This window comes from Episyrphus balteatus, chromosome 4 (assembly GCF_945859705.1).
Source record: "Episyrphus balteatus chromosome 4, idEpiBalt1.1, whole genome shotgun sequence".
Lineage (NCBI taxonomy): Eukaryota > Metazoa > Arthropoda > Insecta > Diptera > Syrphidae > Episyrphus > Episyrphus balteatus.
The window spans coordinates 52,912,714-52,936,259 of NC_079137.1; the positions used below are offsets into that span (position 1 = coordinate 52,912,714).

The 23,546-nt window shown below is 29.4% G+C and overlaps 2 protein-coding genes across 10 annotated transcripts in view; one reads left to right on the top strand and one right to left on the bottom strand.

The window, feature by feature from the left end:
* The first annotated feature begins 4,578 nt into the window (after positions 1 to 4,578).
* LOC129919001 (probable cytochrome P450 305a1) lies at positions 4,579 to 11,132 on the top strand. Its single transcript, XM_055999790.1, has 2 exons — positions 4,579 to 4,880; positions 9,506 to 11,132. Exons 1-2 carry the CDS (start codon positions 4,781 to 4,783, stop codon positions 10,909 to 10,911), a joined length of 1,506 nt encoding a protein of 501 aa, XP_055855765.1. The 5' UTR covers positions 4,579 to 4,780; the 3' UTR covers positions 10,912 to 11,132.
* Positions 11,133 to 21,182: 10,050 nt separating this feature from the next.
* LOC129919002 (fat-like cadherin-related tumor suppressor homolog) overlaps positions 21,183 to 23,546 on the bottom strand; it is a 75,589-nt gene continuing 73,225 nt past the window's right edge. For 7 of the 9 annotated variants that reach the window (XM_055999795.1, XM_055999794.1, XM_055999796.1 and 4 more), the window contains 3 exons: positions 23,435 to 23,464; positions 21,976 to 22,206; positions 21,183 to 21,914 (listed from right to left, as the gene is read on the bottom strand). In XM_055999795.1, the coding sequence (XP_055855770.1) occupies positions 21,661 to 21,914; positions 21,976 to 22,206; positions 23,435 to 23,464 (515 nt within the window). In that variant the 3' untranslated portion in view covers positions 21,183 to 21,660. The remainder of the gene's footprint in view (positions 21,915 to 21,975; positions 22,207 to 23,434; positions 23,465 to 23,546) is intronic. The other 2 variants (XM_055999800.1, XM_055999799.1) reach the window with 1 other exon arrangement.

Below are 23,546 nucleotides of genomic sequence, written 5' to 3' on the forward strand. Positions count from 1 at the left end.
GAGCTTGCCACCAGACTAAGCTGCCATAAGTCAGAATGGGTCTGACAATGGCAGTATACATCCACATGATTATTTTAGGATTTGGTCCCCAGTTTCTGCCAAGAATTCGATTACATGAGTAAAGTGCAAACGTGGCTTTCTTATATCTTTCTTGAATGTTTGGACCCCAGTTAAGTTTCTTATCCAAGATCACTCCGAGATATTTCGCTTTATCCGAAATCTTAAGTGGGGTGCCATCAATTTTTGGCACTGCAAAAGGAGGAATTTTCCTTCTGTTTGTGAAAAGTACCATTTCTGTTTTAAGGGGGTTTACTTTGAGACCGCATCTCCTGGTCCAGTTACTGACCTTGGATAATGCGCTTTCTAATTGTTCGCTTACAGTGGTTAGGTATTTACCTGTCGCTAGAAGAGCTAGATCGTCTGCGTAGGCTATAACCTTGACACCGCTGTTATTCAGTTTGATGAGAATCTCATTCATCACCAAAATCCAAAGAAGAGGTGATAAAATACCGCCTTGTGGAGTTCCTCTAGATGCGTACATTTTTGTGAAAAGATTATAAATTTTTTTTTTTCAGATTTCGAAAAAAGTTCAGGGGATACCCATTGCCGAAAAAAAGCATTTTGAAAAATGTCATGCATAGAAAGGTCTCTTTAAGCTCTATTCATAACTGAAAACCAAAAGTTTATGTAGGTCTGGTTATTGAGTTGACTGCCTCGCCTTAAATCCTTAAAAAATATAACCTAATTGATTCGGCTAAGAATAGAATGATTTCACATTAGTTTAATGTGCATTCTTATTTAAAAAAAAAATTAAACACAAATAAAAATGTTATTTTCATTCAATTCTGTTTGTGTATACCTATGTACATATATTTTGCACCTGTGATGCTTTGTTTATGATTTAGGTGCTCCACTAATTTTAAGCTGGTTGTTTTTCTTGACAACAAACCCTGTAGAAAAATTAAGCTAATTTAATATAGATACATAATCCATTTGTTTTTTTTAAGCATGTCTTTTTTCTCCGTGTAGTTTCTATGACATGGTTCTCCATTGAGGGTGATTTGTGAGGGTGACCAACACATTCTTTTTTTTTTGCATTAAAAAACTGAAGTGTAAATAATTCTAGTGCAGGCTTTTGTCACCGCAAAAATCGACGTGGGTCCTTCTTTGACAGTTGCAATTTTACTCACATCTGGGTTACGTTAACACAAGTCGATTAATGATTTATGACACATAGCTAATCTTTTCTTCAAAATTCAATCATTAGAAAATGGCCACTAGATTTTTTTTTTCTAAGAGAAAAGTTTTAGGGCAAAAACTCACGTAGCGTAGTTAAAGAGAAATGCATTTTCGAAAGAGCAATTCTTAGGTTTTGAAAAAACAAAAACAGACAAGAAAAAATTACACTGGTTAACAAGGGTTTTCAAATTCAATCCTAAGTGGGCTTGAGTGTAAAAGATAAGGTCACGAAGAAAAGATTAACAAAGGTTTTATTGTATTAAGTTTATTAAGGTTGTTGGGGTGCTGAACTCGAATCCAAAGTCAACAATTTTCAATCAGCTCGCGTTTTTGCGATATTCCCGGTTTAAAAAATCTCAATCATCGATTTTTTGCTACTTTTTAAGCTTGCTTCAAAACAAAAGTGTGCTGAACTCGAATCGGAAATCAAAATGTTCCTATAAACTCTCAATAATCGATTATTTGCTACTTTTTGAGCATTTCTCTAGTACCTACCTATATCACCCAAACTAGAGCTGCTAGAAAAAAACTGAGGGCAGATTTGAAATCAGCGATACCAAATTAGTAAAATAGAGTTAAGAAAATTCATAAAACAAAAAAAGGTGGAATTTTGTTTACCAGTGTTATGATTCTTTTAAAACTTCGATAAAACTCCAAAAACTGAGCTTAAATCATGAGCGCTTATACCGGTCTATGTATGCAGCTTTACAGGTAGGTACCTACTCCAGCTACAATCGAATGCTCAATTTAAAATGTTTAAGTTGTATAAAAAAGAATAACTAATCCAGGAAATTGGACTTTGAAACCAGGTAAGCACAATAAATAATATGTAATATACAATTTCGCTATTTTTTTTGGGTTTTCTGAGAAATGGACATTTTTTTACACCTTTTTTAACAAGTCACTTCGTAATAAATCGTTCTTATCTCATACGCAACGCATATCTTATTTAATAGCCTATCTACAAGATTGCGTAAATAGCTAATTCTCGTCTTCTTTGCCAATAATCTGCAAGTAATGTTAAAAGGAACCACTACAAAATTTGATCTTATCTAATACTGAATGGAGATTCAACAGACAGTTTGGTGTTTTTAAAAGATTCATGATCAAGCGCTATCTCTCTTTTCTCTCAAATATTAAAGAGACTCCACAATACCACAATCACATTCTCTTCCTTGTCTCGTCAATGTTTTTATTCTCATTTAGCCGATAGACTTCTGATTTGTTGTTATAGCCTCTGAGCTCTGAGTCTCGCCAGCAGTCTCGGGCGTCTAATGAGCATAAAAAATTGTTGAACAGTCAGTTACTATTTGGCTGTTCCTTAACGAGGTTTTGAACTACAAGTTGTTGTTTTGTATTTGATTGATCCACAATAATTGAACTGATAGTTTAATTTATTTTTTTTTTTTAATTTTTAATTTTGTATTAAAAAGTTCTTTAACAAAATTAAAAATACATTTGTTACAAACGAATAAAAAAAAATGGATGCAATATTCATTATTGGTCTACTAACAACGATAATTTTAATTATTATACAATCAATTATTAAATCACTAAAACGTCCGGATAACTACCCACCTGGTGAGTACCTATAGAATTGATAGACTTCTAATTCAAATTCAATTCACATGCTAGTTAAGACACCCACATAATTTGCAATTATGATTATGATCACTCTAGACACATGTTATAAGTAGGTACACCTACCTTTATAAGGTTCTAACATGTGTTCTTTCTTACTGGAAGTGAATTAAATCAAATTGCTATCAAACTATTTTATAAATCATAAATTATATTATGCCGCGTATGGATTTAATGTTGCTGCTTTAAGTTTATCTCTGTCTTGTGGCTAAGCGAATTAAATTTTACTGATATTAAACTAATACGAATATACGCTTACGCATATCAAACTATAAACGGCTTATGCCTTATTTCACAAGATAAAGAAATCAAATCAAATAATATTCTCAAATTGCAATATAGTTTCTTTTGTATAGAAAAAAATTATTTTCAAAAAAAAAATATGTACATACAAAAAAAAAATAAACACAATAGACACACGAGACACGAGCTCATTCTTGACCATATTTTTAATTTTTCGTTGAACTCAATTGTATAATTCAAGTTTTAGGGCAAAAACTCACGTAGCGTAGTTAAAGAGAAATGCATTTTCGAAAGAGCAATTCTTAGGTTTTGAAAAAACAAAAACAGACAAGAAAAAATTACACTGGTTAACAAGGGTTTTCAAATTCAATCCTAAGTGGGCTTGAGTGTAAAAGATAAGGTCACGAAGAAAAGATTAACAAAGGTTTTATTGTATTAAGTTTATTAAGGTTGTTGGGGTGCTGAACTCGAATCCAAAGTCAACAATTTTCAATCAGCTCGCGTTTTTGCGATATTCCCGGTTTAAAAAATCTCAATCATCGATTTTTTGCTACTTTTTAAGCTTGCTTCAAAACAAAAGTGTGCTGAACTCGAATCGGAAATCAAAATGTTCCTATAAACTCTCAATAATCGATTATTTGCTACTTTTTGAGCATTTCTCTAGTACCTACCTATATCACCCAAACTAGAGCTGCTAGAAAAAAACTGAGGGCAGATTTGAAATCAGCGATACCAAATTAGTAAAATAGAGTTAAGAAAATTCATAAAACAAAAAAAGGTGGAATTTTGTTTACCAGTGTTATGATTCTTTTAAAACTTCGATAAAACTCCAAAAACTGAGCTTAAATCATGAGCGCTTATACCGGTCTATGTATGCAGCTTTACAGGTAGGTACCTACTCCAGCTACAATCGAATGCTCAATTTAAAATGTTTAAGTTGTATAAAAAAGAATAACTAATCCAGGAAATTGGACTTTGAAACCAGGTAAGCACAATAAATAATATGTAATATACAATTTCGCTATTTTTTTTGGGTTTTCTGAGAAATGGACATTTTTTTACACCTTTTTTAACAAGTCACTTCGTAATAAATCGTTCTTATCTCATACGCAACGCATATCTTATTTAATAGCCTATCTACAAGATTGCGTAAATAGCTAATTCTCGTCTTCTTTGCCAATAATCTGCAAGTAATGTTAAAAGGAACCACTACAAAATTTGATCTTATCTAATACTGAATGGAGATTCAACAGACAGTTTGGTGTTTTTAAAAGATTCATGATCAAGCGCTATCTCTCTTTTCTCTCAAATATTAAAGAGACTCCACAATACCACAATCACATTCTCTTCCTTGTCTCGTCAATGTTTTTATTCTCATTTAGCCGATAGACTTCTGATTTGTTGTTATAGCCTCTGAGCTCTGAGTCTCGCCAGCAGTCTCGGGCGTCTAATGAGCATAAAAAATTGTTGAACAGTCAGTTACTATTTGGCTGTTCCTTAACGAGGTTTTGAACTACAAGTTGTTGTTTTGTATTTGATTGATCCACAATAATTGAACTGATAGTTTAATTTATTTTTTTTTTTTAATTTTTAATTTTGTATTAAAAAGTTCTTTAACAAAATTAAAAATACATTTGTTACAAACGAATAAAAAAAAATGGATGCAATATTCATTATTGGTCTACTAACAACGATAATTTTAATTATTATACAATCAATTATTAAATCACTAAAACGTCCGGATAACTACCCACCTGGTGAGTACCTATAGAATTGATAGACTTCTAATTCAAATTCAATTCACATGCTAGTTAAGACACCCACATAATTTGCAATTATGATTATGATCACTCTAGACACATGTTATAAGTAGGTACACCTACCTTTATAAGGTTCTAACATGTGTTCTTTCTTACTGGAAGTGAATTAAATCAAATTGCTATCAAACTATTTTATAAATCATAAATTATATTATGCCGCGTATGGATTTAATGTTGCTGCTTTAAGTTTATCTCTGTCTTGTGGCTAAGCGAATTAAATTTTACTGATATTAAACTAATACGAATATACGCTTACGCATATCAAACTATAAACGGCTTATGCCTTATTTCACAAGATAAAGAAATCAAATCAAATAATATTCTCAAATTGCAATATAGTTTCTTTTGTATAGAAAAAAATTATTTTCAAAAAAAAAATATGTACATACAAAAAAAAAATAAACACAATAGACACACGAGACACGAGCTCATTCTTGACCATATTTTTAATTTTTCGTTGAACTCAATTGTATAATTCAATGGTAACTGATTGGCTGCTTTAGAGGAATCAACGAATGAAGCGAAAACGCACCTACTGAAATCGAAGTGATTGTGTCAGCTGTTTAAGATGATAAGAAGAGTGAGAGTCCAATTCATGACTGTGTCTTGGAGGGGGTTTGCTAATGATCTCTTGTAAATATCTAATACTATGAATAGATAACATAAGACAGTTCTTGAAAATCGGCTATATCTCTGTTTATGGCTGTCAAATCGTTGTGATTTTGGTTCACTTGGATTTATCAATTTACATAAAATCTTAAACCCGACTACTTTTTGAATCATAAAGTCGGATACTAGAATACTCCAATATATCTGTTTTCAATTTTATGAAATTCCGGTTTGACTTTAAAAACCGCGACTCATTAACACGAGATTTCATGAAAGTTTTGAAGTAACATTGATAAATCTTACGTTTTTTGAGTAATTAAAGTGTAAATTTGAATAAATAGGCCAAAATTGTAAACAATGATACAAACTTTGTTTCGAATTTAAGCTTTTTTCATTTTTTGATTTTTACGAGAACATGTTCTATAGTATACTAATGCAAATTTTTTTTTGCACCATCAGAAAATAGACATTTTAACAAACGAAATGTTCACCGACTTTTTGAAAAAAGCTGATATTTTGACACGTGAATTTTTGATTGAAAATTAGGGTGTTTTTTTGGTATTAAGTCAAAATAAGGTGAACAAATTAATATTTTAAATCAAATAAATTACAGTGTATTTAGGACATAATAAGGTAAGTTTTCACCAAATTTCGTAGAAAAATTTTTGTTTTTGAAAAAGATAAAAATAAAAAACCAAAAACTCGGTTTTTTGAATTTTTCACATAATATATTTTGAGGTTATGTGAAAAAATTGTTGATACAAAAGTTGTACATCTTTTTATTACGTACAACTTTGCGATACAACTTTTTTCTATAGGATTTGTAGTTTTGCCGGAAATCGAGATACCTATACCATTTTTTACCATTAAAAACTCAACCCACCCACTTCTCGAACTTGGTTCGCCCGTAATTTATTTTTCCTTTCATTTTTATCATATTCACCTCCTTTTCCAATGGGTTTCATTCTACTATGATTTTTTTTGGTTTCAAAAATTATCGACCCTGGTCTATATATCTGTTTTCAATTTTATGAAATTCCGGTTTGACTTTAAAAACCCAGAATCATTAACACGAGATTTCATGAAAGTTTTTTAGTAAATTACAGAAAATAATGTTCAAAAAGATATTTACAAAAACTTTATTATTATTGAGTTCAAGTGTTTATTAAATTTCGATAAGGTGTTATATAGCATTATTTACATTCACATTATTTTCACTATGTTCACGTTCACTGTGGCGTATACTTGCTTGTTTTAATATATTTTTTTTTAATCTCGTAATATGTAAGAGGAGAAGAAGACCGGTTGATGAATATGATATATTAATTTTAAAATTTTATAATGCTTTTTATGAAAAGATGAATATTTTTTTAATAGAGGTAGGTAAGCGGGATTAGAAGTAAGAGGGGTGAGAAGTAATATAGTACAGGTAAAATAGTACATAAAATCAACAAATAAAAAAAAAATTGTTATACTCATGAATCTTGGCAAAAAGTTTGCTTTTGGGATAAGACCAAGGATCAAAAAAGTCAATAAATAAAATGCACGACTGGGTCGCACGAATTTGCTCTTAGAGTTAAAGTTGCTTAAATTTTTAGGACTTTTTATATAGAGATTTGGAAAAAAAATAAAATTAGTTTTTTTAAAAGATAAAATAAAATCTGAAATCAAATTTCCCTCCAAAACAAGTATGCAGTTTTGATTGATATGTTAAGATGCATTTTTAGAAAAAAATTTTCAAAATCGTTAGAGCCGTTTTTTAAAAAACTAATTTTTTATAAATAATTTTTTTTTAAAAATGTTTTAAAATAAAATTGGTATGCCATTTTGTAGAAATCACTAATCAACATCTAAAAACAAAATTTCAAAAAAATTCAATGTCCCGTTTTCGAAAATTTGATTTTTCAAAAAAAAATTTCAAATTTTTTTAAAAATCCAAAAATTATTTTTTTGGAAATTTGTTTATATTTAAATTGTATAAATGCTTAATCACAAAAAGTTTCGTTGAAATCACATAAGCAATTTCGAAGATAATCGGATTTGAAAAAAAAACGGTTCTATGGCAGGTACCGTTAATAATGATTTTCCAAAAAAAAATTTTTATTAGAAGATAGACCCTAGCTTAAAACTAACATTTGAATTTTTTAAACAAAATCGTAGGAGCCGTTTTCGAGATATTTCAATTTTACTAAAATCGGTATATGACAAGTACCGTTATTTTTGGTCCAAAAAAATTAATTCTTAAAAATCCCTCTAGAGAGTCACCAAATAATGCTACATACCAAGTTTGACAATAATCGGTCCATCCGTTTAGACTGTAGGTCCTTATACAGACAGACAGACAGGCTGACAGACAGACAGACAGACAGACAGACAGACAGACAGACAGACAGACAGACAGACAGACAGACAGACGGACTTCCGGGACCCACTTTTTTGGCATTGTCTACCATCGTAATGTTATGGAAAAATGTTATCTCAACTTTTTTTTTTGTACGAATGCATAACTTGATATAATATATATTATAGTACCTACATATATCGCAAGTAAAAAAGTTGGTGGAAGGGTGTTTTTTTCGCGGTGAAGCTCAAAAATATAGTGAAAAAATTTGTTTGTCGAATATTATCATATGATACATGTTTTTAAGGTATTTTTTACATATGACATAAAAATAAAGTCAATACGATTGCTCTAAGAAACGTTATAGCCGATAAAAAACAAGGGTGCTTGTTTTTTTCACTTCAAAAGGTAAAATATAGCCGAAATCCATGTGAAAAACATGCTACATGATGAAATTCGGGATGAAGGTTTAAGATAAAACAGGGACAAAGGATTCATAAAGTTCTTAAAAATATTGTTTGTGAAAGGGTGTTTTTGCTATGAGTTGAGTTGTGTGTGAAAAAGGTGTCATAACAACTTATAAAAATTTTAATTTTTCAAGCTTGATGAAAAAGGATTGGTACTAATGTTTCATTTATAACAGAAACCATGAATCTAAGCAGTCTATACAAATATTTTAGTTGAAAGGGTGTTTTTTTTTCTTGGGAAATAAGGGAAATCCGCTATAAGTCCAATAAAATCGATGGTATAAAAGGTACCCTTACAAAATTTATAAAAAATGTTGTCTTTGTTGTTGGAACTACGAATAAAATAAGTTTATACATTTTTTTTCATGCGAAAGGGTGTCTTTTCAAGGCGTAAAGAAAATGTGGGTATATTGACAAAATTAAATTAATAATAATGGTATCCTATTGAAATTCAGCAATTATGTTACTTTTGAGATTAGAAACAAGAATCTAAGGTGTCTATAAGAATATCATGGTTAATAGGGTGATTTTTTTTTAGTGAAAACAAAAATGATAGGCCATACTAATGAAATTTGGTGAAAAATTTGAATTTGGGATAGAAAGGAAGAATTTCCTTAAAGAGTTTTCTTTAAAAAAATTAGGTGAAAGGGTTTTTTTTTCGCCAATACAGTAAAATCTGTATTGGTCCCAAGACCAAACAGACCTCAAATATGTTTAGTTTTTTCATTTACTAATCAGAATTTTCTTAAAGAGTCCTTTCTTAATTCGCTAATAATTTACTTATTTTGTTAATAAATGTCTTATTAAAATTAACTCCCATTAATGGAATTAATTATAATACTTAAATATATGCTTAAAAATTAAATTTTTAATAATAACGTCATTCGTGACTATTATCAGTGATTTCAGTTTTAAAAATGAAATAGCCTTCAGACTTTTGTAGGTTAAAACCATTAAATCAATTAAAATTTATTACCGTTAACTTTTAATGATAAACAATCAAAATTAACTAAGGTACATATTTAGGTAAAATTGTATACGAGAATTATTGATCTATGTCATAAAACTGCTCTTAAAATTTAACAATATTTTTTTCTTTTATTTAAATAAACCCATATTATCAGGACTTTTTTATTCTTTTGCAGGCCCAGCTTTTCAACCATGGGTTGGAAATACAGTACAGCTAAGACGTGAAGCTCCTAAAGTTGGTGGTCAACATTTTTTATTCAAAAAATGGGCCAAAGAGTACAAGTCTAATGTAATTGGTCTAAAATTAGGAGGAGACTATGTAATTGTTGTATCCTCCTACCCTTTAGTAAAACAAGTTCATCTTAGCGAGGTATTCGAGGGTAGACCAGATAATTTCTTCCTACGTTTACGAACAATGGGAACCCGAAAGGGTATCACTTCTACCGATGGACCCCTATGGAATGAGCATCGTAATTTTGCAATGAAACAAATGAAAAACATTGGATATGGTCGAACTCCAATGGAAGCTCATATAATTGAAGAGGCCGATGATCTGATCCAGTATATTGATCAGTTAAATGAAAATCCAGTTTGGCCAGGATCGTTTTTGGCAACAAGTGTAATTAATGTCTTATGGTTTTTAACGACAGCTCAACATTTGAAAAGAACAGATGAGCGTCTTAAAACACTGTTATCATTAATGAGCAGGAGATCGAAATTGTTTGATATGTGCGGAGGTGTTCTGACACAATTTCCTTGGCTACGACACATTGCTCCTGATAGAACAGGATATAATTTGATACTTGAACTCAATAAAGAGTTGAGTAAGTTCATAATGGATAGCATTGATGAGCATAAAGCTAATTTTGAAAAATCGAAAGGCAAAGAAGATACCGATTTGATATATGCTTACCTCAAAGAAATGAGCTCAGAAAATACCGAAGAAAATGGTACTTTTGATGAAAGTCAGCTTACAATGATAATATTAGATTTCTTTATTGCTGGGTCACAAACAACAAGCAATACCCTTGATCTTGCTCTCATGATCTTGGCCATTAGAGCTGACATCCAGGAGAAAGTATTTAAAGAAATCCAAGAGAATCTTGATGAAAAGGAGTTCCCACTTCTGACATTGAAGAAACGACTTCCCTATGTTAATGCCTTAATAATGGAAGTTCAAAGATATTTCCACATTGTACCAATATCAGGACCTCGAAGAGCTTTATGGGATACAGAAATAGGTGGTTATAAAATTCCTAAAAACACTACAGTTTTAATTAGTGCTCATAGTGTTTTAATGGATGAATCACATTGGAAGGATCCACAAACATTTCGACCGGAAAGATTTTTGGACTATGATGAAGGTGTAATTAATGATGAGTATTTTATACCATTCGGACAGGGAAGACGTCGTTGTCCGGGTGATCTTTTGGCTAGATCATGTTTATTTTCGTTTTTGTGTAAGATTTTACAAAATTATAAGATTGAAAGTCATTCAGGAAGTAATATTTGTACCACTCTTCAGCCGGGGATGGTGCTTACACCGAAACCGTATACAATTATTTTCCGTAGAAGAAGTTAATTTCATTTTTATAGCAAAAAAAAAGTATTTTGGAATTTTGCATTTAGTAAAACATATTTATTTTTTGTTTTGTAAAAAAAAAAATATACATAGGTATACCTAATTTTTTGAACGGTAAAGGCCTTAATTTTATTTAAGTTACATAGATTAAACATAATATTTAAAATTAAAAATTATATATGTATTGTTAAATTAAAAAATAAATAAAGCACACTTTAGAACTTAACTTAAGTTCAGGTTTTAAGAGTTTTATTTTCCAGGGATAGTTTCAGAGTCGATTAAGTTGCATTTAAGAAGTGTACTGGCTTACCGTCTCTTAACTTAAGTTCTGACTATGAGACTGGTCCTCTGTAGGCACACCTCTTTTTACGAATTTGGTTTATACTTTTTCATGTCGCTAGAACTTTTTCGATCTAACTATTTTATAGAGAATCTTATATGAAATGGATGTAGAATAATCTGAGGAATTCGAATATTGTATTCACAATTCAAAAAAATGTATTTTCACCCTTATAAAGACACTTTTTTGTGACCACTTTTAATTTTTGTCCTGCCAAATTCGCACCCGTGTGCCGACAGAGTGTTAATATTCCAATAATGTTATGATCTTAAAAAGCAGTTCCAATAACAGTTTATGAAGAAATTTCAACACATGGCGCTATAAATTACAAAAAAAAAGGAAAATGTAACTTTAAAGGTAAAATGAGCGGATTTTCAGATCTGAACAGCCGTGTTTCTGTGAGACTTCGAAGTTCAGTCAGTAAAAATTTAACAAACAGCTCAACAGCCAAATATAACTCGGACTAATTTGATGTCTTATTTTAGCAAAAATGAGTTTACATAAATGTTTTGTAACAATTTGAAACAATGGAACATATGGTCCCATTCGAAAAGTTTTGGTTAAGTATTTTTTAAACCCTTTTAGGCGCAGGTGCAGTTCTTGCGTAAATCATGAGAACTACAATGTCAATGTAGTTCAATGTTATGAATACGAGAAGTGAAAAAATAAATTGCAGGACTTGGTATTAAGTACTTGCTCTTATAGATAGTAGCAGTTAGAATTTAAAGATTTTTTTGGTGAACACTGAACATTCATAAAACAACTATTTTAATTTACTCTTTAAAACAAACTTAATAAAAAAACATAATTTTTTTACTGAAAAAACATCGTTTTAAAAGGTTTTGGCCTCCAAACGAAGTATGCCATTTGATTTCTTAGCTAAGAAAGAATTTTTAGAAAAAAAACTTAATATCGTTAGAGTCGTTATAAAAAAATGTATAAGGTAAATAAAAAAACAGTTTTCAAAAAAAAAAAAGAAATAAGAAATAAATAACAAAAACTAGGTGTCGAAAAATTTCACAAACCGTTTTTCAAAAAAAAAAAACAAAATTCAAAAGCAAAATATTTTTTTTTACCTAAATGCAAAAACATTTTTTTTCGAAACGTTTACTTATTTTTAATTTAACGGTTACAAAAACGCTTTTATTTGAAAATTTTCTGTTTAATCGTTTGCGCGTTAGTCAGAAATAAAAAAAAAAAAAAACGGTTCTATGACATTTACTGTTAATAATTGGTCAGGAATGTTTTACTTTAAAAGAACAAGCTTTTCTGCGAAAGTACCAACAAACATGTATACATAAGTCAAAATCGTTAAAGTCGTTTTTAAGAAAAACAATTTTTTTTTATTTTGATTAAATTGAAGGTAACGTTAATTTTAATTCTTTGCCGCAGGGTAAAAAGTCACAAAATTGCACTTTCCGGGTTTCGATGAAATAAGAATAACCTCTTTTTTCTCTTTTATTTGGTATCAAAAACATAAATTTAGAACAACTTTTTTCTATAAAAATAAGAGGATCAATGCTCAAAAGTTCATCGATTAGCTCAACTTCACATTTTCAGGCAAACTACCACTTACGACTTAACCCCTTTGTACCCGGCGGCAAAGAATTCTAAAATAAAATTTTAATTTTGCCTCTTGAGAATCTCACAAAACAAAACGATTTGAACCAAATCGATTATGATTTTTTTTAGATTGGTCGTATTGGGTCTCATTCCATTAGTTATAGTTACGTTACAGAATACCTCAAAATAATGTGTCATAAGAGCAAATTGCATGAACATAAATTTTATTTTTTTCTCCATTCCTTGTTTTTTTCAAATGCAAAAAAAAAAATACAAAATAAAGCACGTATACGCCACAGTGTGCCAAAACGCCCAACTCAGTCAAATGTAGTCAATGTTAATAAATAAACCAAAAAAAAATCCTTTCAAATAACAATCCACAATTTAAAAATATTTCTTCAGCATCGTAGATTCTGCTTATTTTAAAAATATTACAAAATACAAACCTAGCACAAAACAAACAAATAAAAGTAAATAAAATATAAATAGCTTTTTTTATCATACCTTTGGTTAACCAAAATTTGTAAGAGGTGCGAAAAAAAGTTAAAACAAAATTAACTAATTAAGGTATAGTTTATCTATAAAAGAACGAACCTTTTGTATTTTATTGGATTTTTAGTTAATAATGAAAATAGAAAATGTTCATATTTTTAGAAGACATCTTCTGGTTAAAAAAAATTCTTTTGAGTTTTATGTTATTTAATTAACCCTCTGTAGGCACACCTATTTTTTGCGAATTTGGTTTTATAGAGAATCATATATGAAATTGATGTAGAATTCGAATATTGTGTTCACAATTCCCAAAAAATGTATTTTCACCCTTTTTTGTGATCACTTTTTATTTTTGTCCTGTCAAATTCGCACCCGTGTGCCGACTGAGGGTTAAAGGTTAATTAAACTAACAGTTGATGTTAATGAAGTTTAAGCAAAAACAATTTGTTTTTAGCACAAAAAGAAGTTTATAGGTTTTATGCATTATTTACATATTACATTCCTTATGCATAAAGTCTTGTATCAGTAACATAAGTTTACCGAAGAAGTTAAAAACGTTGTTATATTGATAGGTACGGTAAATAGTGATTTTCAAAAAATAGACTTGAATTTTTCATCCAATCGTTTAAGACGGTTTTCAGAAAATTAAACTCTTCCAAAATTGGAACAATTTCATCCCATTAACATTATAAATGTTACAACATAATGTAAAAGGTCAGAAAATGATGCATAAATTGCAAGTGGTTTCATTATTTATCAAAAGGCAACTTTCTTTAAAAAAAAATGTTCCACATACGCCACAGTGACCACTGAAATCACAAGAAATGGGTGCATTTTGGGAAGTAAATGGTAAACAAAATTCAATAACAATTGAATAAATGCAATGTATAAATATAAATAAAGCATATTGCATAAAATAAGAATTCGGTGGTGGAAAGTTTTCGTGGATTCTCCGTATCGCTCCGCTACAGTGATGAATTTTAGTATTCACTCTTTTAATTATTGATTTTCGATACAAATGAAACTATTTTCAACATCAAAAAATTTTGTAATCTAAAAGCCCCTTCTCATAATTATGCACTTTTGTGCACTCCAAATTAAAAAAAAAATATGAATCGAGATCTCATTCGATCCAGGAAAATTGCAGTTCACATTCACATAATCCGCGCCTGGTTCCAATATCTGAATTACATGTAACAAGATTCATACGAATTCGGCTTATAAAGGACAGATTACTTGTGTTAAAAAAACAGTATTATTGCGAGTGTCGTTCAACTTCTGTTTTGGTATTTTGTATCTCTTTGAACCAATATCTTTGCCATTGTTTTGAATCGAAAGCAAAATTGTTAACTATAAACTATAAGAAGAGAACTATAAAACGAAAAGAAGAGATTCACAATATCAAAATACCTTTTTAACTGATCGAATATATCGACGGATATTCACAATCCCAAAATCATTTTTAATTATCAATAATCGAAAAAAGTCGTCCATCGATAATCGATAATAACTAGTCCTTAACCCTCTACTGCATACGAAGCCAAATATGGTTTTGTCTGTTTGTATGCACTTTTCTCTTCTCTGTCACAAAAAAATGTTAAAGATTCAATACAATCTCCTTCTTTGTGTTTCTGAGCACCCATAGACATAGTTTTTTCGTGTGTCCGGCACAAAATAAAGGTGTATTTTATGATCACAGGTGAGTCGATCAGTCGTGTGCATTGAAATCGAAAGTGTAGAATAAATTCATACTTTAAGTGTTAATTACTGCGTTTGTTTGGTAAGTAAAATGGAATTAAAAATTAATTTTTGATCGACTGTCTAATTGTGTATAGATAGATAGATAGATAATATTCTTTATTTTTTCATCATAAAATTTTACAATTTTTATAGTTAAGAATAAGGACATGGCAATACTGCCGTCTGCCTGATATGACATTTCATAATATGATTTAAAAAATAAAAGAAATAAAATGCAAAAATAAAATTAGAAAATTTGAATAAAAGATTTTTTTCACTTTTATATATAAAACTGCAAACAAATATTTTTAGTTTGGCAATGATTGTGTATACTATTAGTACAGGAAAGTTAGTAAAAAAACAGGCACTTTGTGGAACGAAATACAGGACGGCTGAATTTTTCAAATCTGAAAAAGGGGTATTAGAAAAGCTTAAGTCCTGGTTTTCGGGACGCCACCCCCCTGGCGAAATCCGCCATTTTGGAAAACGCGAATCACTCTATATCTCCAAAACTATGAGTCCTATAGAAATGGTTGTCAGACCAAAGTTCTTGGAAATTTAATTATCTTTTTCTTTGTAGTACATTATTTTTCCCAGCGGGCAATAGTTTTGAGGTTATGTTGTTTTAATTTATTTTTTTTTGGTTTTCTTAAGATTATAACAATCCCAGTACTAGTTACATAATTTTTTAAACAGTAAAAGTTATAGAATATCAAATTTCCAATAATTTGGTATATTTTTGAAAGTCATGCGATGTATGAGTCGAAAGTTATTGAATTGAAAACTATAGTCTAAGTACAGGAAAATTAGTAAAGAAATCAGGCATTTTGTGGAACGAATTAAAGGGAGGCTGATTTTTTCAAATCTGAAAGAAGGGTATTAGAAAAGCTTAAGTCCTGGTTTTGGGGGCACCAACCCCCTGGCAAAATCCGCCATTTTTTAAAACGCGAATTGGTCTATATCTCCCAAACTATTGGCTTGATCGAATAAGTTACTGAACCAAAATTGTAGTTAATATAAATATGTTTTCTTGTGCATGCACTGTTTTTCAGCGAGGATATCACTTTTTAGGTTATGTTGTTTAATTTTTTATTTTTTTCTGTTTTTTTTATCTTTAATTTTTCTCAGTAGAAGATAAAAACAGATAGAAACACAATTTTTTAGCATCATAAAAGTATGATGTTTGACTTAAAACAAAATATGTGTACCTCAATATTGTAAGTTTTACCATTACCCACCTTAATAACTCCCCCTCATATCATATTTTTCTTGTTTTTACATTAGGTACCCGATTTAGCCTTTTTTTCATACCTTATGCAAAAACATATTAGTATATTTTTTTAAATATTGAGAGGGATTGCTCTTTAAGTTCCGTATCTTTGGTTTGAAAAGTCATATAATCTTCAAAAGTATCCCAAATTTATGTAAATTTGATGTTTTACAACTTTAATGATGCTACAAAATTATATTTCTATCATAGAGACTGAGAAAAATTAAAAAAACAGAAAAAATAAAAAATAAAACAACATAACCTAAAAAGTGTTGTCCTCGCTGAGAAACAGTGCATGCACAAGAAAAGATATTTATATTACCTACAATTTTTGTTCAGTAACTTATTCGATCAAGCCAATAGTTTGGGAGATATAGACCAATTCGCGTTTTAAAAAATGGCGGATTTTGCCAGGGGGTTGGTGTCCCGAAAACCAGGACTTAAGCTTTTCTAATACCCTTCTTTCAGGTTTGATAAAATCAGCCTCCCTTTAATTCGTTCCACAAAATGCCTGATTTCTTTACTAACTTTCCTGTACTTAGACTATAGTTTTTAATTCAATAACTTTCGACTCATACATCGCATGACTTTCAAAAATATACCAAATTATTGGAAATTTGATGGTCTATAACTTTTACTGTTTAAAAAATTATGTAACTAGTACTGGGATTGTTATAATCTTAAGAAAACCGAAAAAAAATAAATTAAAAACACATAACCTCAAAACTATTGCCCGCTGAGAAAAATAATGTACTACAAAAAAAAAGATAATTAAATTTCCAAGAACTTTGGTCTGACAACCATTTCTATAGGACCCATAGTTTTAAAGATATAGAGTGATTCGCGTTTTCCAAAATGGCGGATTTCGCCAGGGAGGTGGCGTCCCGAAAACCAGGACTTAAGCTTTTCTAATACCCCTTTTTCAGATTTGAAAAATTCAGCCGTCCTGTATTTCGTTCCACGAAAAAGTCTATCTTTCCTGTACTATATGAACCAATTTTGATTGAAAAAAATTATTGGCCTGGTCTTGGGAGGGCAAAAAGTACGGAAGCCGTATTTGGCTTCGTATGCATTAAGGGGTTGTAAATCTACACAATTTGTTAAATTTTTCTGTTGGAAAATTTTTTTCCTCTACATTATTATTTTACTTGGAAGCTATGTTTTACTTCAGAAATGAAGCCCCTTCGCTTTTAGAGACATTTTTCTCATGTTAACCCCATTTCCAGCGGCGTAACCACAAAAATTTTAGGGGAAGGGGGGCTCACCTATAATATTTTTCAATCATTTTATTACTTTTTAGTTTTTGTAAGACCTGGCTTTTCTCGGTTCCATGGCTTAAAATGAGCCAAATTTGAATTAATTCTTAACCTTTTGTAATGCAATGTATTTATTTTACTTTATTTTGTTTTTAAATGATAAATATTTATCTTTTGATAATTTTAATTGTATTCTTTACATAATCTGAACAAATAAAATTAGTAAAATTTCTTACTCCTTAATGCACACGAAGCCAAATTTGGCTTATAAACAAATTTTTTAAACAAATTAATTTAAACAAATTTTTTTAATGAAAACCGTTTTGAAACAACCCTAAGAACCCATGTAAAGCATTTTTTAATTTTTCGTCCGCTAATATTAATTCATGCAGTAGAGGGTTAAGGAATAAAATCACCAAATCAACATTAGGTACAATTACAAGTAATGGAAGCGTGTTTTTTTCATATCATAATAAAGTTTAGTTGTTGTTATTGAAAAAATTCAATTACTAATTATTACATGTAATTAGGATGAAAGCTGTGATTGATTACAAAAAGTATTCATTGATTCCCAACTCTTGTGCAGGGTTACGAAAGACGCGTGTTTTTTTTGTGATTTTTTTTTAAATAATTGACAAATTTGCGTAGACCGAAAATTTAGAATTTTCATGGAGTCATAAGTCATAACTATCATAACTATTATAAGCAACACTAATAGAGTCAATCCTCTACAGAATCGCCAAGATTACTAGGGATAGTTTTTGTAATTGTAAATAAAACAAATATAATTTATACGTTAAAAAATAAGAATTCATAATAATTTTATTTAGATACCCTATCAATTTTTGTTTTTTTTTTTTTTATTTTTTTAATTAAAGTTTCTAGTTCTTTGAACTTTTATTCAAATAATATTTATTTTAATTTTAATGTTGTTAGTGTCAATATTCAATATTGACAGTGTTTTAATGTTAACAACTTGTTTTCATTACAAAATTAAAATGTGTAACTGCTTATTGAATTCTTCGACTTAAACACTAAATTATCTTTATTTTCTTATGACTAAAAAATGTTTTTTTTTTTTTTTTATTAATTTTAAGTAGGTATGAAAGTAATTTATAGTTAAAAATTAAATTGCATGTACAAATATAATTTATCAGTCATCGTAATGAACAATTTTATACTAAGTTCTTTTCTTTTAGTTTTTATTTACAATTTCTTAGATTTAATCTAAAAAAAGAAAAAAAAATATGAAAGCATGAAAAATGTGTGATTTTTATTTAAAAATTTAGTAGTTATGTTAGTGGTCTTTAACTGATCGTTTTTTTTTGTTTTGTTTATTTTGTTGCGCGAATGTTAGTCTTCTTTTAAATGTACATTATGTAGTTAATCTATAGATTTTCCATACTATTTGTTATATTTATTTTGATTATGACAACATCTTTCTCATAATGCGAACTAAACTAAAGTAAGGTATATTGGATTAAAGTTAAATAAAACTAAATTATTTTTAAATGTTTGTAGGCTAGACAAAATTATTGGTTTTGACTGAGAAAAAATAAGTCAAAAGACATACCAGAATTTGAGTAGCCAAAAAACTTAATTTGGAATATAAAATCAAGAAGAATAATGTTAAAACATTGCTAAGAACATAAAATTTAGGTACATCGAGTTTTTAAAGAACTCGAAAGAAAATATTAGAATTATTATATTCGAGCTTCTTTGCATCTTTTTTTTTGTTGTACAGCAAAATTGCATCGAAGTACTAAAAGTACGAAGCTTTCAATTGAAAATGATTTATTTATAAAAATCAAAATGTTTTAATCAATCTCCAGCCAAAAATTAAGCTCCAAATTGAATGTGCATATTGAAAATCTTGAATATTCAAATTTGTAAATTAAATTTTCTCTAGCGTAATATATTTTTTTATAATTGATAAGACTTTGTCATAAGAGCAGGATCGCGTAGTCGAAAAAAACTCAAAAAATTAGTTTATAAAGCGTGGCATGGCAACCCTATGCCTAAACAGAATATCACTAGGCAACCCATGTGCAAACTTTTTCTTTAGACACCATCTTTAGCTCTAAACTGGTATAATAATGGGGGTACGTCGCGTCGTGCTTTAACAGGATCTTCTACAACCTATAAGATGTGATATGTTATGGAGAGAACACTTTCCAATTATTATAAAAGCTCATCAAAAATTAAAATAAAGGACTTGTTTTTAAAACAATAATATGAAATGCATAAAGGTTCAAAATGTTAAGGCTTCATTTTTTAACAAAAGTCAAATGATTTGTACCAAACCGTTAAATTATTTCAATAAAAAAAATGTCACACATACACCACAGTGACCACCTGCACCAGATGAAGTTTTAAATATCGTGGTATATCGCTATTTAACATTATTTTCATCAGTAAAATATTGAAAGAAATAAGAACATCTTAGATGTTACTATTCTATGACACATTTTTGCAATTTTTCAGCGCGTAACACTATTTCTCACCAAATTTGAAGAGTTAATTTGAGTTAAACTTCCATCTTTCACTAAAATATGGACTCTTAGATGTTGAAAAAAGAAAATATAATTTCCAATTTTACAATTCACGATTTAATGAAAAAGATTTTGTTTAACTGCAGTCAATAAATAAAAATTTAAAAAAAATTAAAATTAAACGAATTTAAGTGTATACAAAAAAATACTCACCGTTATTGCTTTATCTAGAGATTGAGTGGTTTATATTCTAGGAACTCTGGATTTAGGAAAGAATATTTTTCTTCACACACGTAAACACTGACAAGAGCAAATGAAACATTCTGTTTTTTTTTAGAGAAAAAATCCTCGAGTAATGTTCGGTCCAGTGTGCATGGCTGAAGTGAGACGTAGAAGATTCAACGAGCTTTAAATGAGCTTTAATTCTGTGGGATAAAATTTTTTTATGCTAAGCTTGGTTAATGATATACGAAAAACCACAAAAGGAATCTTAACTCCTTCTTTCCCGCATTCTGTAAAGCTCATAGGTATGCTGTCCGAACTTTTATTATCTTAAATCTGGAGGCCATCGCTACGCCAATGTACAGAAAATATGAGAATAATTTAACGATAGCGGAAATGAAGATTGCTTCGAATGGGAGCAGAAGTAAACAAAAACCTTGAGAGAATTAGATGTACAAAAATCCCTGAAAGTCTGGCATGTATTTTGCAAAAAGAAAAAAAAAAGAGCACGACTGTTCCAAATCGTATTGCCAGTTTGCCACCTTTAATGGATAGATCCTCAGAGATTCTCATCAAAAAGCAAATAACATAAAAATCCTGGAACAATCAAATGCAAAGGCGTCAGTTTCAACGTTTTTTTTTAGAACAATCAAAATTTCATGCTAACAGGGCGATTTCAACAAATAGTTATTAAACTGATATAGAAAAGGTACGAAGTAAAGGACGTCTATTCGAGTTTAAAATACTTTAACTAATATCAAAAGAGTTCATTTCCACGGTTCAGAAAATTCAAAACCATTTCTAAATAATGCATCGCATACGCTGCCATTCTGTGAGTTATGTTCCCCAGCCAATTGTTTTAAAATTGACAAAATAGAGTATAAATAAAAAAAAAATTATTTAAAAAAGTGTAAATTTATTAGTTTGTAAAATTAAATAAAACTAAATGATTAATCTTAAAACTAAACAAAATGCTGAAGTTCAAACTTATGTTGGACGTGGCAGTATATATAAAAGAATTGCTGGCTTACAATTACAATAGTTGTTGTTGTTTTTTTTTTTGTTAAGCCATTTTTTAAACTTAGTTTTTTTTTTAAACAAGATTAAGTAGAAAATTTTTTGTTTGAACAAGGTTCTCTTATTTTTTGTTGTTGTTGTTGTGTTGTAATTCTTTTTTTTTCCCCAAGTACCCTGTATTTTTTTTTTGTTTTTTTTAATTTTATTAAATTAAATATATATATATGTATCTAACTAGATTTATACTATAAAATAATATGTGTTCTCATAAGCTGCAAGGTTTTTAAATCATTGTTATCTATTTGGAACTAAGTGAAAATTATGTTGCGCCATAATTATTAGTTCACAGTACATTTGTCAAACATCGGTTTGATGGACGCTACTTGACCAATTAACAGCCTTTTTACCAGAAGAAGAACCTTTCGAGGAGGAGCCCACCGATGCCAATGAGGAGGCATTATTGGTGAGTGTTGCTGATTTAGATCTTGTTGACGGTCGTGTATCCTCGAATTCCGAGTCTTCGATCTCACATATTTGTGTGGATATATCACTATTCGATTCACAGTCGCCAAGATGATAGCTGCCTAAGAGCGACATATTTTCACCAGGACCTGAAAAATATTTTTTTTAAGTTAAGGAAGTCATTAAGATAGAATAGAAAAAAAAATTTACCACATTTGCTGACGATGTTATCTATATCACTGATTTGTCTTTTACATCTTCGATTTGGGAAACCATATCCAGAAACTTCTTCATCATCCGAATCATTATTACTTCCTGGAATTGTTCTTCTAATTTGACTATTTAACAATTTAGTACTGCACATTGATGTTTCTCCATCAGTTTCACTTTGTATATTGTATCGGGGCAAGTAGCTATTAGGATGTCGATGGTAAATATCGCCTAGAGAATGAACAAAAATATTTTTAAAAAAATGGTACCAATTCAAATAATAAATATTTTGGAAAACTTTCTTCATAGATCTAGTCACTAGCCATATGGAAAACAAATATATGTAATGTATATATTACAAACTAAGCGTATGTTATGATTTACGGTTGAATCTTTTTTGAATTACTTTGGTACATTTACTTCGACGGATTTAACTTGTTGGAATTTCTTTTTTACAACATTATGGATAATTTTTTTTTACATTACCTTAAAAATATTGAAAAAAAATGTCAAAAACTATTTTTGTTTTGTTTGAAAAATAATTGTATTTTGATAAAATTTTGTGAAAATGTAAGTTTTTACGTTTGCAGTAAACTTTTATTTTGTTTTAAGCAAACTATTAATTTTTTGATCTTCTAATTTTTATTTTAAGTCAAAAAAGTTGATTACTTCTTTTTTTTAATTTTCAATGCATTTTTTGGGAAGTTTTGTTAACAAACCTCGACTTAATAAACTCAAAAATTTTTCAAATTCTTTTTTTATCATTCTACTTTGACATCGATTTAAGGCATATAATTGAACTAGAATATCTAACTTTTAATTAAAATATTTAAATAAAATTTATTTTCAAATCAAAATTGATTGAGCAAAAAAATTTTAAACTTGTCGTGTTTCATCCAAAACTCAATTGTTGGTTGAACGAAACTAATACTTGTTTTAAATATTTCTTTTGAAATCGTTTAACTTTTTTCTCAACCAACTTTGAACCGATTTTCTTAAAAAAATATTTCGTTTTATATGGAAATAAAAAATTTGTTTTTCTTATAACTTTTTTTTGATACGATGGTTATGTGTACTTTTGCTAAGAACCTCATTTTTTAACCCCATCCCCTTTTTTTTCTCCCCCACCCTACTTCCGGTTATTTACTGAGGTTGAGTCTAAATTTCCGAATCACTCTATTATTATCAACTTTTGAACTCTGAAAATGGCTTTTGCCCTGGTCTATATTATATTGTGATAGTACGGGATAAGGTGTCTTAATTACGTAAACCTTTGTTTAAAGAGACCATCTTGAAATGTCTGCAATAGAAAAGTACAACTTTTTGTTGCTTGGTAAGCAAGTGTTCTGTTTTAGATTTTTTTTTTCAAAGTCCAAAATATTAAAGTCTAGATAGCTAATTATTTGAAATAACTTAAAATAAATACTTAGATAATATTTTTAACAAATAATATACTCACACTTATTACTATTATTTACAACTAAAGGCACTAGCAGCATTAGGAAATATAAAATATAATAATATTTTACATAAATTACTTATCCACCACAAGAAAAAAAAAATAATTAAAA

Bases quoted from the DNA above. Each gene is read 5' to 3' on its own strand.
- LOC129919001 (XM_055999790.1), top strand. From the start codon at position 4,781: ATGGATGCAATATTCATTATTGGTCTACTAACAACGATAATTTTAATT. The intron at 4,881-9,505 runs GTGAGTACCTAT...ATTCTTTTGCAG, and splicing joins TCCGGATAACTACCCACCTG to GCCCAGCTTTTCAACCATGG.